The 15206-nt window shown below is 43.1% G+C and overlaps 1 protein-coding gene across 1 annotated transcript; it reads right to left on the reverse strand.

The window, feature by feature from the left end:
- Window positions 1-1092: 1092 nt before the first annotated feature.
- Window positions 1093-14865, reverse strand: atp8b5b (ATPase phospholipid transporting 8B5b). The gene is made up of 29 exons (XM_041960662.1): window positions 14860-14865; window positions 14297-14396; window positions 12906-12989; window positions 12722-12780; window positions 12398-12511; window positions 11235-11333; window positions 10992-11053; window positions 10763-10835; window positions 10470-10540; window positions 10305-10387; window positions 9802-9960; window positions 8829-8917; window positions 8340-8533; window positions 8039-8247; window positions 7910-7953; window positions 7628-7793; window positions 7290-7478; window positions 6972-7087; window positions 6699-6863; window positions 6311-6422; window positions 6105-6210; window positions 4721-4871; window positions 4200-4383; window positions 3889-4112; window positions 3302-3385; window positions 2978-3223; window positions 2608-2746; window positions 2152-2282; window positions 1093-1356 (listed from the first exon to the last, which is right to left on the reverse strand). The coding sequence occupies exons 1-29, from the start codon at window positions 14863-14865 to the stop codon at window positions 1093-1095; spliced, it is 3723 nt and encodes a 1240-aa protein (XP_041816596.1).
- Window positions 14866-15206: the final 341 nt, after the last annotated feature.

Raw genomic sequence — 15206 nt, forward strand, 5'->3', positions numbered from 1 at the left:
TGCTCATAAACGAACAGACTATTAACAGAGTAGGACAATAATAACAATAAAAAAAATCATGTAAACAACAGAGTGAAAATAGGTTCATCGTAGATTTCAACTGAAGCTGAAAACACTGTTTTATCTTCTCTCGTGATGACACCCTGAGCGCTGGCAATTCATTAGAGGGAAACAAGAACACAAATTTCAAAGTACAAAACACAACTTCATGTTGCAGGCAGTGTGGTAATCCAGTTTCTCCAGATCAGCTCGTGGCAACCTTTACATTTTTTAACTTTCTAAAAAGAATAGACGGATCACAACGATAACAATTCGGTGCACATGACACAAAGTTAGTCTCATCACAGCTTCTGGTTTTGCATGTTTTAGCCCATTAAGTACAAACTGCATGCAGGCTTTCCGTTCATTTTCATCTTGGAACGACAAGACTATGATCCACTGTATGCAAATGTGATGACAACAAAGTTCAGTTGAAATGAATGAAAAAGCATTGCAATTATGAGCTGTGTTGTTCGAAAATCAAACGATCAAATCAATATGCATGCATGAAATTCTGTGAATTTAATCTGTTTTTGCAATTGAGAATGTGCATTTTAAAGTGCAAATTTTAGCACCTGGTTTTCAAAATGCAGAGATTGAAGTGTGTTTGAAAAAAAAAGTCCACATGACAGTGACAAAACTTAAGGAAAATAAAAGTTTGCTTTTGACTGATTACCTGGCTAAATTAATTTTACGGTTGTTCATCGTAGTTGCAATGAAACAAATTGTCTGAAAAGATTAATTAATGATCTAAAAGCTTCTGGTATGCTTTAGAAAATGGTCGGCAGTAATGCAGACTCCAGAATACGAGAGCTGTACTTCTTAAGGTAAAACATGCAAAAGCACCAGCGCAGCCCTTTCAGTTTGTTTGTGCTGCACATTTTCACAGTGACATCAACATTCATCCATTAGAAAAACCCTTGAGTTAAAGTCAGACTCAGTTTTAAGTGTAGAGGTTCGACCTGGAAACAATCCAGGGAGTGAACTTTACCCTGTGCGTCCTCTCATGAGTGTGAGCTCGGCTCCAGAACACAAACTGAACACGCTTCCTGTTTAAGGGCTTTGCGGCCCCTCCTGCTCCTCTGTGATGGTGCGGTAGTGCTGCGGCTGATTCGGAGCTAAGGCAGACTCTTTACGGATGTTCAGGGCCGGTCGACTCTTCAGGGGCCTCTGCAGGAACTTCCGAGACATCACCAGATCACCGTAGCCCTGGGAGTGTGAGAAGGCGTAGCCAGACCGACGGGTGCTGATGCGCCTGGGAGGTGGGCGGCGAGGAGCAGGGGCTGGCAGAGCCTCCTTCCGCACCTTATGTCTCACCTAGCGGGGGGACGGAGGGACAGGTCCTTAATGTGGTCTACTTGATATGGATACATTTGCTCATGCAGGACAGTTTAGGGCTACACTCACATGGTGCAGATATTTTTAGAATGACAGATTGTAGCATTTCACACCACACAAACACTCCTGGCTTGTATACTGTGACCTTAGAATTAAAAGACTCTATATCTAAAATGTTAAAAAAAAGACTAAAAGGCCCAGTATGTTTACAAATCTTTTTTCTTTTAACTGGAAATCCTTTTACCGTTAGCTACCATGCTAGATAGCTGGCTTGCTAACGCTAATCACACATCTTTTACCACTGTTTGTTAGCAAGAATTAATGTTATTTTTACTAACTCAAGTGACTGCGAATACTAAAAAAACATTTTTCTTTTGTGAGTTGAATTTCAGGTGTCTTGTTGCTAGTCATTGAATGTTTGCTGCATGCTAACTCTACCATGCTGCTAACTGTTAAAAATAGTATATAATATATATAAAATATATAGTTAAATTGTTGTCTTAGCCCAAATATCTAATAACTCCCTTCAGTATTTTGTGTATTAAAACAAAGTAAAACTCTCATGATAGTCATGTTTAAAGATGACAATTCAAATATATTTTAGCTTCTGTGATCTTTATAAAACAGAGCCAATAAAACCTCTCGAGACATCTGATCAACCTATGACAGTCATCCTTCTGAGTTTGAATGATAACATTATAAAGCCAAACTTTAAAAACAGGGTGCATTAAAGAGAGGGCGGGGTTTTCATGTCGGGACCATGTGTCCTCTCACCTTGTCGTTGATGGTGGGCCGAAGCTGAATGAGAATGAAGCGGAAAGCCACCACAGGCAGAATACAGAGGAGGGAGGTCAGGAAGATGGTCAGCCACACGTTAGGCTGGTTCAGAGAGTTCCTGGCGGTACCTGGAGTCCCAAAAGCATCAGACCAGCAGTCGGAATCAGATAGGAAGACGGTTTATTATCATGCAACCCCACAGTATTTTATGTGGCTTGTAAGTTACTCTGCATTCACCTAAAAGGGTTAACATTCAATCCACAAACCACAAAAAAAGGACTGAAATTTGTAAATGAAGACTCAGGGTGCAGCAGGATTACTGGCAAATCAATTCTCACTTATTTTTTATTATTGTCAGTCAAATAAATCTATTCATAAACATGTTTGTTAGCCTTCAGAAGCCTAATATTTGAAGACGTGGGCGAGCTCCAGGCAGGAGCTGAATCTACTCACCGATGAAGGGGAACGAGGAGGTGAAGATGAGAAACATGCCGTTGCTGTACATGGTGAACGAGATGGCAAAGTAAGCGGCCAGACTGCCCCATACGAAAAACTGGTTCACTGCTGTCCAGTAGTGGGTGTCCAGACACAGCTGAAACATGTCATATTGTTGTGAATAAGATCCATCAGATTGCATGACATTTTGTTGCAGTAGCATGTGTAGCATCTGGCAGTTTGTTTCATAGATAAAATACCCAAATGAGAACTGTTTTTAGCTATTTCAGTGTATGAAATGCCTTAAAAAATCAAGGCACTTCATCACATACACCCTGCAGCTCTACTGCACTGTGATGCTTCTGGCGACAGGAACTGTTTTCCTCACCTGTACGTACACCACAACCAGCAGACAGGTCTGTGCCAGTAAAGCAAATGACTGATAGTCGGCGATGTCCTTCCCGTCATCTCGGACCGTGTCGTGCATGGCGGCCCACGGGATGAAGAAGAGGACGAGGGAGCTGTAGCAGCTGTGCAACATGCAGCGCACGAAGGCTTTCTTACTGAAGTAGAGGTTCAGCTGGCCTGGAGCGTAGAGCTGAGGGTACTGGAAACTCCAGCGGTCATTCACATCCTGCACAAACAAACCACAATTAAGTTGAGTTTGAGTTTCTGAGCTGTTTCAGACTAGTGACTAATTTTCCTAGTTTACCTGGTCAAAGAGGCTCATGCCAAGAACGGGAAGAGCTGTGTACACCAGGTTGTACAAGGTGATGAACCACTCGTCATACACAGTCTGTGAACAGGAACAGCAAAGACAGTTTTGTTCATTTGTATTTCCCTTTCAAGTTTCTGTTATGTGGCTGGAGAAGTGTCTGTATAAGACCCATTTTCGACTTTCATTTGAGCCTATAGGACATATCTTTGAGTTGTGGGGTTTTATGAAGACTCCAATATTCAGTTTTTGTTGGAACTGTGTCCATAAGAGGTGTTGCGTCAACTCTATGGACATTTTTGCAATACCACATGCTTTATATTATATTATGCTTTTCATGTTACAGTATATTGAGCATCCCTTGAACAATGCAATAGTTACTGTATGCTTCTGTGCTCTGCATATGTGCACATACTGTATTTTTTATGTGCATGTGAATCAAGGGACAACCTAATTTGATATCATAGCACAACATAAGTAAGAACAAGTCAGTATGTGCACTATTCTTGCTAGATTCCTTATTTTTTTCACATTGTGTATAACCCACCAAATGATGCCACATAATCCCAGTACATGCCCCTCACCTGTGCAGAGAAGCCGCAGAAGAAGGCATACCAGAAATGCACAAAGGTGAAGGTGAAGTTCTTGTAAAAGAAATATCGTAGGAACTTGCACATGCGTAGGTATGACCAGCGACCGTGCACCAGCAGGAGGCGCTGCAGGTAACGGAACTGGGCGAAGGAGTAGTCGCTGGAGAGGACTGCCTGCATGCCCTCCTGACCGCTGATGCCGACGCCGATATGAGCAGCTGAAGGACGGTACAGAAATCACGCAATGAGGAACAGTGACTGCTTTCCAGCTGTTTTGTTCGAACACAAATCTCAAACGAGCTCACCCTTGATCATGCTGACATCGTTGGCCCCATCCCCAATGGCGAGGGTGACGGCCTGCTTGTATTTCTTGACCAGCTGAACCACCATGGCCTTCTGCAGAGGGGTGACCCTGCAGCAAATCACCGTCTGACACATACACGCCGTCCTCAGCAGCTCCAGCTCCAAGTTCTTCTCCAGTGCAAACGCCTGAAGATGAAAGGGAAGAAGGGATTGCTGACCGTATTGAGGTCACGAGTCAAGACCCCCCAATGCAGCTCTTAAAGGTTTTAACCAGACACCAAAATGAGAGCACTCTCCACACTGTCATCAATACAGTCAGTTAAGAATTGTGAATAATTCATTCTTGTTTAACTAAAGGTAGTTTTAAATATATTAAGTCTACAAATACTACTGTAAAAAACCAATGTGTATGTTTTAATTATACAATGTTGCCCCATCCAGGGGACATCCAGCAGGACCTTTTCTAGATTGAGGACATGTGGAGACAAAGGAGGTCACAATGTGCCTAAAAAAGCCTTCTTACCAGACTGTGTCCATTTATAACTAGGCCATAGTCTCCATCCACCTTCTCGTCCTGCACAGTCTCAGTCTTCTTAAGCCAGAACAGGCCTGCGCGGGCCTTCTTCACCGACGGCACGTCCGCAGATCCCGGACACATTTTCCTTCTTGCATTCCTGAAAACAGGAAGACATGAAGGCCGGGCAGGTTAAAAAAAAAGCTCTGAATTCTTTTAGAAAGTTTATTTAAAAATATATATATATATATAAAGACTGGAATAAAGAAAATGATGTAACATAAGCTTATCGTCTGATAAAAGGCTTGCCAACAATTAAAACATTATGCCAGCAGGGCTTAAGGATAAACAGGCCAATAACAGTTTATTGAGTGTAATGATAAACTTTTATCAACCACTCCTCTTCTTCATGGGTGTTTGACAGTAAACATTATGTCGCCTTCAACGGCCTTCTAAAAGGTCCTTTCGAAGGAGTGTCGGTAATGTAGAGACCTTTCACTGAAACTAGAGACTCTGTAACATCCTGCTAATCTGTGCATTCTGTATATCCTGTTTTACTTAAATACAACCAGCTCCCGTCCTTGTATGTTCACTGCCTCCTTGATCGTCTACACCTGTGTCTCATTACTCACCTGCCCCTGACTTTGCCAGTTTACCCTGTTTATGCACTTCCTTGTTTTTGCAACAACTCTGCCGGACTGACTTTGTTCATCTCTGTGTGCTCATCACCTTCCAGCAGTTCCTACTATTTGCGGATGTAGATTTTTCTTTGTTAATGTTGCTGAGTCTTTATGTTACCCAGAACTGTTACACTCTGTCTGTGCAAATTGTGTTGCTTTTTGTCTCCTCATCTATGAGTGAATGACTGAGTTGATAAACATGAATGTTCTTTGTGTTGTGTACATTAACTAGCCAACTTGATGCCTGAGTATTACATTAAAAAAAAAGTGAATTCACTGTCCCCAAAGAGATGGTACAGTGCCCATTTAGTAATATTCTTCATGCAATCATGTGATCACAAAGTGCTGAACCTCGCTTGTGAACCACTGAGCCTTTCCAGGATGCTCCTTTTATACCCAATCATGATACTATCACCTGTTACCAATCAGGCTGTTCACCTGTGGAATGATCCAAACAGGTGTTTTTAGAGCGTTCCACAACTTTTGTTGCTCCTGTCCCAACTTGTTTGACACATGTTGCTGCATCAAATTCAGAATAAGCAGATATTTACAAAAATCAATGAAGCTGATGAGGTCAAACATTAAATGTATGGTCCTTGCACTGTTTCCAGTTGAGTGTTTTTTCAAAAATGATTAGTAAATGATACAATCTGATTTATTTATGGTTTACAGAGCGTCCCTACTTTGTGTCTGTCTCTTTCTTGCTGACTTACTGTAGCTCCTCTCTGACTCCTTCAGCTGTATTGGCTGCCACAATGAAAATGTCTTTCATCTCCTCTCTCAGCATGTTGCAGGAGTAGCCAATATTCTCCGCCGTCTCTGTTTCAAAACATCAACATTTAGAATTAACGTGATGCAATTCACCTGTCAAACATGGCAAATGAAATGTGGGATTTGAACGGGAATATATGACACTAACCCTGTTTATCCCCGGTCAGCACCCAGATTTTGATGTCAGCTTTAGCCAGTTGCTCTATGGTCTGTGGCACGCCGTCCTGCAGCTTGTCCTCCACAGCTGTCGCTCCCAACAGCTAAAAACCACAGAGTGCAGACAGGTAATGTGAAAAGGTATCATTCTGTGACAAAGAAAAAGCATTTCCAAATTTTTCCAACAATATTTTCAAGAATTATTTGAAGAATGTTGAAAACCATGCTTATGAGTGTTTCATCATCTCTTGTCTCATCAGTATTAAACATAAACATATTATGGAGATGGATAAACAGGATATTATTCTCAAAAAAAGCAAGCACCTAAACTACCGACCATGAGTTAATTGCTATAATTAGCATTTAGCAGGTGGACAAACCAGCAGGTCTTTCTCTATCTCTTCATAAAGTTCATCAAGTCTCTCCTCTCGTCCATCCATGGCGGTGCTGGCCTCATGGTGGCGCTGTTTCCACCCCTCCATATACCCCTCATCCAGGTCCTTGTAGGCCAGAGCCAGCGTGCGGAGGCCATCGCCTGCATACTCCTATTTCAGTTGAACAAATCAGAGCAGCTCAAAAGCAAAACCCTGACAAATTCTGAAAGTGCGTTCGTGTCATGTTGGCATGCAAAAAAATCCAACCTCATCACTCACATTGAGGTGTGTGGTGGTAACTTCCGTCAGTTTGTTACAGGATGGGTGGAGTCTTTCAAAGATGATGGTGTCCGCTCCTTTGCAGTAAAGAGTCAGCTTGCCTTCGGGGCTACGCACTGGAAATCAAGGTGGAAGTAGCTGAGTGAGGACTGCTATGTCAAACTTATGGCTTGAATCATTTTTATGACATGCAGCATGACAGAAATATCAGTGATCTGAGTGTCCTTGAACACACCATCAGGTTTTTTTTTTTTTAAGAGTAACTATCTCACCGTGTACTGTAATTTCTACAAATATTGCACCATTGCTTTCTCTCACCTATGACTGACATTCTCTTGCGCACATTATTGAAGTCCAGAACAGCCAGAAGTTCATAGACGACTTGTTGGCCCATCTCCATGACCGTGATGGTCTCTGGTGTGCGTGAGCGGAACACAAACCCGAAGTTTCTGGCCGCGGTCACCAGAGCGCCCTCATCCGGAGACTGAGCCTGATAGAAGAGCTCCCCTGGCAGGAGATAAAGATGACGAGAGAGGGAGAAAAAAAGCTAAGACTAGCACTGGAGGACACAACAGGCAGATGTTTTCTAATCTGGCGGTAATTCTTCTGTTTTTAAACCTCTGCAGTAATAAAAATATCCATTAGAGGACACTCACCCGCTTTCTTTTCCTCGGGCATGACGGTGTGGCACAGAGCGAGCAGCCGGAAGAAGGCCTGGGCCTCCAGGTTTCCCTCTTTCACCGTCTCCAGCAGACTGTGATCATGAAAGATGAACTTTGGATCCGCCAGCTGGTTCCAGGAGAAGTCCACTCTCTCTGTCTTCTGCAGAGAAAAAGAAGCATAGAGGAAAAACACAGAAATTAAAGTGATACACACTCAAGAAAAAGGAAGAAAAACACACAAAAACATACAAGCGTGTGTCGGTATTCTCCTCTCACCTCTGTTATTTCCACCCTTTGCCCAGCAAAGTCAAACAGCTCCCCTAAACAACAGAGAAAATCAGTCATTCAGCTCATTCAGGTGTCTCTATCCTACTTTGCCATTTATATAAAAGCAGAGCTGCTCACCGTAAGCTTTCTGATTGATGGAGCACTTGTTGAAAGTCATGATGTTCTGCGTCAGGGTGCCGGTCTTGTCGCTGAAGATGTATTTGATCTGGCCCAGCTCCTCGTTGAGCGTGGTGGTCCTCGCCTGGGCGGGAGTGTCATTCTTGGGGTAATACATCTTCCTGTCCCAGTCTATGTAGAAGCTGTTCCCCAGACGGATGATCTCCACACTGACATCAGCACAGAGAGGGGCAAGCATGAGGCCTTCAGGGACGCATAAATACAATTTCTGATTTCATGATCTTTCTTCGCCAGAGCGTACCTGACGTAGAGAGAAATGGGCACCACCGTGTTGAGGACGATGATGTAGGACCAGAAGGAGAGGAAGGCCGAGAGACCAGCGTCGATCCCCGGTTCACGAGGGAGGAAGGCTGTGAACACCGAGCCCTCCTTTACCTCCCAGATTGCATTGCCGATGGCCAGAGCGGTGCACATGGTCGCCAGGAAACCAAAAATCTGATGGATCGAAGACAACACACATCTCGATATGTTGTCAAATGTTTAAAAATAAATGTCTTTTATGAAGGTAATGTATGAGTGAAGTCAAGGGGCATGAAGTAATCAGTGACTTTTATTGACTTGCAAAAGGAACAAGTAGGAAAATGAACAACACTAAATCCCCTCCCAGTAGTTATATGTACCTACAGTAACAAATGACTCACAAAATGAATGTGAGTTAAATTGGGACATTTTTCAGCCAAAGTTGAGGTGAGCTCATGTGCATTTGGCTGTGCGTTGACGTCAAACTCACACACAACACCAGGACGTTCATCAGGTGATCGATGCTCGTCCGTTTGAAAGTCGTCTTTCCGCTGTTCTGCATCAGCTTCGTGTCGGGACCTGGAAAAGGTCAATCTCATTTTCAGTCAGTTGCTTCCTAACAAGTGTGTGCATGATGTCGGCCTTCGAATGCGCGCTAGAGAAATTGCAGACCCATAAAATTTCAGTTCAAGAAAATCCCACAGCCAATCACCAATGCACAAAACACAGATGTGGGGGGGACATCTGAATTACATGATAATGTAAATATGGCAGAGCTCTGTGATACACCAGCTGCTCTCAAAATATCTCTCTTTGTGTTCCCTTGGTTTCGTTCAGGCTCAATAATTTGTTTTCCTTCGGATTTAATATAACTTTCTTCTTATCAGTCAAAAGTCCAAAGTAAGCTAATCAAACACTAACATTAACTGAATGCAGGTTATTCATTTACCACACAGGTAATTTCTGCAGCATTCTGCAGCCAAATATTACAAACTTAGAGAAAATCTTACCGGATCTAATGATTCACTTACACCATTATCCCTGTAAATTTAATTTATTATTATTCAATGTGATGTCCTACTGCCCTGCCCAGGGTGTCCCCTGCCTTCGCCCGAGAGACGGCTGGGATAGGCTCCAGCTCCCCCGTGACCCTGCAAAGGATTCAGCGGTGTATAGATAATGAATGGATGGATATCCTACTGCTATGTTATGTATCACTTTGCTTTTGTCAGTCGTGTTTATAGTAAAATAGATACTTTCTCTCTCTTAAATTGGTCTCGTGTGCAGCACGAGTGCCCTCTGTGGGGCCCCTGCAGCCTTCAGCAGTGCACCCCAAACTTAGCCCTAAACTGTCTCTGTGTTTTTGGCCCACATTGTCATTCTGCTGTGCAGTTGGAGCAAAAAGTGCCTCAGTGATTAAACAGAGCTACAGTGCTGCCAGCAGGCAGCTGGCGAGAGTTTACCTCCGAAGATGACCAGACCGAAGCACCACTCCGTGTTCCTCAGGGTGCATCCTCTGAGCAGCACCTTGTCGTTGTCCAAAGCGTACACTTGTTCGTTCAGGGTCAGGGTTCCTTTGAACTTGTCGAGGCGGTTGTTCGGAGGCTCACATCGCACTTCGCCTGAGGAAGACAGAGGACGGTGTCAGCAGCACGTCCGAGGTAACAGTTTCCGGGGGGGGGGGGGGGGGGGGGGGGGTGATAGAGGGAGTTAAAGGCTTTGTTCCAGTGTGGACATCTAGCTAATGTAGTCAGTCGTGAGTGTGGTTCAGTCAAACCAAAAAGCCTCTCATTTGTTGTCACAAGTTGTTTTATAAACTGAATCTATTACATTTTATAGCACTGACTGTAAGCACTTTTTAGTAGCCGTATTATTTTTTAATAAAATGGTACTGAATAAAGAAGCCAGACTGCAATGCTAAAAATGTGTGTGTCTGTTTTTGATAATGCTTCTTTCGGCTTCCCACCGTTGAAGGCGGCCAGAGCATCGATGCTCTCTCCCATCTCTCCAGTTACAGTCAGGGCCTGTTTCACCTTCAGATTAGTTTCACTGGGGGAGACAAAGAAGACATGAGAAGGACGCCACTGGAGGGGAATCCAAGACGGTGTGAGACATCAGCCGTCACACTTACCCATCTAATTCAGCCGTTTCTACGTAGATCAGATTGAGAGGCTCGCTGCTGGACAGCAACAGGAGGTCGGCCTGAAAATGAAAGCATGGAATACAGTATAGACAACTGGAAAGAAAGGAGATGACAAGAGGAGATAAACTTGTGGGGACTTTGTCTTGGATTGTGCTGTTATCACTGAAAGCATCAGAGTGAATAGAACAGCAACGTGCCGTAAAACGCCTTGAAGCACACGTTCCCTGGCAATTAGGAGAATAAACCACGTGTGATCTTTACTGTAGCATCTCCAAACCCACCGTGACAAACTGGTCATTCTCCAGCCTGATGATGTCTCCAACCTGAACATTCATCCATTTTTCATTCTTCAGTCTGCCGGAAAATGTAAACACGAAACAGACCATGAGATCACAACGCTGCACAAAGAACTCATACACAACATGACCTGTTAAAGTCCAGAACTCTAGTCCAGCTGTATTTTTGTATTTATGAACATATAATGTGAGATCGGGATCTGAAAGGACTCACTGTCCGTCGATGAGGACGTCCACCATGCGGTTATTCACTTGATTGTCACTTTTGTGTCTGTTCTACTCAGGTGATACAGCATAAGGAGAAAGCAGTGTTTGTTTAGATTAGACATTTTGATTCAATTACATATTTGCCTTTGGTTCTTTTCTTAATAGTGAGAGGGATTCTCCTCTAAGAAATCTAAATCTAAAACCCCGTGTTTCAGTTTAGTCCCAACAGGTTGTTGTCACTTCAGCTTACTATGTCATCGCTGGCGTCCTTGACTGCTGTTATAGACAGCACCAAGATCAGAGGGACAGCCGTGGTGAACCAGGAGAGAGAGGAGACTTGTGGGATTAGCTGTCAATAGAACACACACACACACACACACACATTTAAACATGCTTAAATACCTTGTATCTGTTGGATCAAATTATCAAATTCCATCTCTGAATATTTTGTGGATAATGTCTGCAAAAACATGAACTTCAGCTGTGACCCCCACTTGTTAAATTTGTAAAAAAAAAAATAATAATAAAAATAAAAATAATCTTACTCACCAAAAATTTTCACTATTTTAAGCTTAAAACCCTCATGTATCCAGTACATGATAACAGTTTATCTGCTATCCCCGCATATGTCTCCTGTGTCCCTCAAGGCTCACTCTTTGGTCCACTCCTATTTTCCATTTATTTGCATTATATGTCATTTTCCAAGCTATACCTCCAAATCCAACCCAATGACCAGACTGGACCTACGTCCCTTGCTAAATGTCAGGGTGATATTAAAGGGTCCAATCACATTGGACCCTACACAAATACCTTGAAATAATATTTGATAATACTCTGAATACCATCTAAGAATTCTAGCCACTGCTAACAAGTGGTTCAGAAGGCAGAGGCGAGGCTTCCATGCAGACGTTAAAAAAAGGGAACATATTATGGCTGTATTTGCATCTTTGCACTGGCTCCCTGTTTGGTCTTGAATTCCTTAAAAGGTCCCTTTAAGGAATTCTTGGTCTCACCCTGAGCAATATTACAGGACTTCCATCCCAATTCAGCACAGCTTGGTCCCTCAGATCTGCAGATCCAGAGCTGTTAACCATCCCATGATCTAGCTGAAAACGTCTTGCAGACAGAACAGCAGAGTCTCTTGACTTCTTTAAAGATCTCTTAAGATCCACTTTTACACCCTGGACAACCACTGCAGTGATTCCTGACATGACGTGATATGCCTGCATTACGCATGTATTTCAAGTACTCATGTCCTGTGATAGTCGTTTTGCTGTGATCATCTTCTTGCTCGGTTATGGCTGTTTGGCACAAGCCTGGCTTGCTTTTGCAGCGCTCTATGAATGCATTTGACCTTGACCTTGCTTACATGCGCCACAGCGCTAGAGGAGGTAAACAAAGGCAAACGTCTACCTGAAGGATCATGAGGAAGAGGAAGTACGCATTGGCGAGCCTCCGGAACTGCTCGAACAGGTTAAGTGGCAGGAAGGTGAAAATGTTGTATTTGGAGGTCTTGATGGCATTGTTCTGAAGCAGAGGAAAGAGACAGATGAATGTGACGAATGCAGACGACAGCTGCAGCGCTGTATCCTCTGACACAATGCACCATGATTTGTACTGAAAGAGTTTGCAAGGGCAGCACACACACCTGTCAGACACTAAATTCCAACAGGGTCTCCCTCCCCATCCCATTTTATCTGTTGAATACACACAGACTGTTTTTGTTTCCATACTTACAGCATAGCGATAAGTCAGGTTGAAAGGTCTGTCGTTAGCTCGCAAGTGTCTTTCCTCCTCTGGGAAAAAGAAGATTGAGAGTGAGAGAGGGATGAAGACATTGTGGCAGCTAATCGTCAAGTACATGTCGTATGTAAAAGAACACTTGCGAAGACATAGTAACACTTGTCTTTGCAGATCTCACCTCCCTTTTCCTCCTTTCCACACAACCGGCCAAAGTATGACGTTACCGACCCCATCTCTAGCTCAGCTTCTCCATATCTCACACCTGGAGAGAGAGCACATGGATACTCATTACGGGGTGAAGCATGGCTTTGTTGCCTGTACTGAGATAGCAACCGAAAGGGGAAACTGTGGTAAAAGTGAAGGGGAACCAGTTTATCTATGCAAGGTCATGTATGGTTCAGAGTAAAAATCCATGTGTATTTCCAGTTACTAGCAGAGGAAATGTTTGTTTTTTTTTTTAAAGCAGAGATTTGCAGCATACAGGGACCATCTGCTGAATAGAGTTATGAGGAAGAGATGCAAATGATCAAAGGATAAAAATAAGATATTTTTGAGCTTTGATGAGGCTGTGAAACTGAGTTTTTTGGTTCCCCTTGCAACATTAACATTTAGCGGTGTGATTGGCAAATATAAATGGCAAATGGGAAAAACACAGAAACAACACAGTGTCCATACTGTTATTTTTCTGATTTAAGAAGTTAGAGCCGTAGTTTCAGCCAAACTGTAAAGAAAACTCAAGTCCTCATTCAACTGATCAGAAAACAGACAAGGCAGGCTCTCTGAAACCGAGGCCCTGCTTAGTTCTTGCAATGATAAATGGGAAAATTGAAGGTCTGTTTCTGTGCACAGCTATAAACGCTTGAAGGTCACATGACATTTAAGAGAGAAAACATGCCAGGCATGCATGAGACTCTCTTTTATTAATATCAGGAAATAGCCACTATCTGTGCTGAAGAGCTGTAAAGACGTCAAGCCACTCCTTTCTCAACCTTTTGTACCAGAGAGAGATCTATAGCAGATAATCCATAAGCACGATGATTAAGATAACGATATGACCATGAACATTTGACTTGGTCAGAAGCAGGCAAGAATTCCAAGACAATGAATAAACATAAGCTCTCACACAACGGTGAAATCGAACAAGTTACAAGTGGCCGAGCCACTAGGCTTGGACTTTGGTTAGTTATGTATTTCACGTTTCTCACATTTCATACAGTTTAAAATGTGAACCCCTTCCTGATCTTTTTCCACAAAATGTGCTGCACATCCATCATTTCACCAGTGTCAGAAAGCAAATGAAAATAAGCCACGTACCTCAAACAAAAATGGGATTTCTGGCGTCCTTTAAGTCCTGCACACCCAGACACAGGAGCACACAAAGGGAGGGAAAAGACTACAAGTTTCAGTCCTCCCTTTGCTTCCGCCTCAGACAAAGCAAATCCAGGCCCTCGTCTGTGCTCTGTTTGGATGTCTGGGCACCAACCTAGTCCCACACAGAGAAGTGGGTTCGACCGGGGCCTCCAGCTGGATGAAAGACACGCAGGGTGGACGACAGGTGAAGGGGTGTACTGGTGAGAGAGGCGCCTATGGTAGGGGTTTCAGGTTCATGCAGGAAGAGCTGGGATCCCCCGCCTAACAGCTTGAGCAAACACTGCAGTGATCTTTGGACCTGGATGGTGAGAGGCAGGAGCGGAGGGGCAGTAAAATAACAGTACAGGTGAATGGCTCCGGCCAATCAGCGCCAACATTATGGTTGTAACCTGGGCGGTCAGGTGTATAGCACACATTGTGATGGGTGCGCATGCTCAGACTCAGGACTTATCTCCATTAATCCAATTCACATTTAGCCTCTTTCACAGGTGCAAGAAAAGTAGACATTTGTTGCATTCTTGAAGCATTTTAATGACGTAAAAAGCTCTGAATATTGTTACTTTACGACTGACATGCACATCCAGGTGCTTTCAGAAATGGAATTTAATACCTGGGCTCTCACACAAAGGTACACTGTGTTGTCCAGGGGACCTCAACATGAACCGCTTGCTAAATTAGTTATTGTGTGTGTGTGTGTGTGTGTGTGTGTGTGTGTGTGTGTGTGTGCGCGTGTATGCGAGCACACACACATTAACACCTACCTGCATGTATGCAAAGATATGCATGCACATCTGTGCAAACATGCAAAGAGACATGTAACTCTGGGATGTAAAGAAAGAACATATTGTGTTTCAAAACAACTGAAAATGACTGAAAATGGTTATTCCTTAACCTTCCTTCTAAATGTAGTTTTTCATCTTTTTTTTAGGTTTGTTTTTATTATCTTTTTCGATGCATCACACACATGCACCACCCCTAAACCACCAAAATTTAGCAGCTACATCTAAGTGGCATTATTACAATTATTTATTTACTTCTTTTTTTTGTTGCTGTTATCAGTATGGTGATTTTTGTGACATTTTTTAAATTGTTTTTACTTCATGTCCCT

This window comes from Chelmon rostratus, chromosome 19 (assembly GCF_017976325.1).
Source record: "Chelmon rostratus isolate fCheRos1 chromosome 19, fCheRos1.pri, whole genome shotgun sequence".
Classification (NCBI taxonomy): domain Eukaryota; kingdom Metazoa; phylum Chordata; class Actinopteri; order Chaetodontiformes; family Chaetodontidae; genus Chelmon; species Chelmon rostratus.

Bases quoted from the DNA above. Each gene is read 5' to 3' on its own strand.
- atp8b5b (XM_041960662.1), bottom strand. The intron at 9,961-10,304 runs GTGGGAAGCCGA...TGTCTTCCTCAG, and splicing joins TGCTCTGGCCGCCTTCAACG to GCGAAGTGCGATGTGAGCCT. The intron at 7,479-7,627 runs GTGAGTGTCCTC...ATCTCCTGCCAG, and splicing joins GCCCGAGGAAAAGAAAGCGG to GGGAGCTCTTCTATCAGGCT.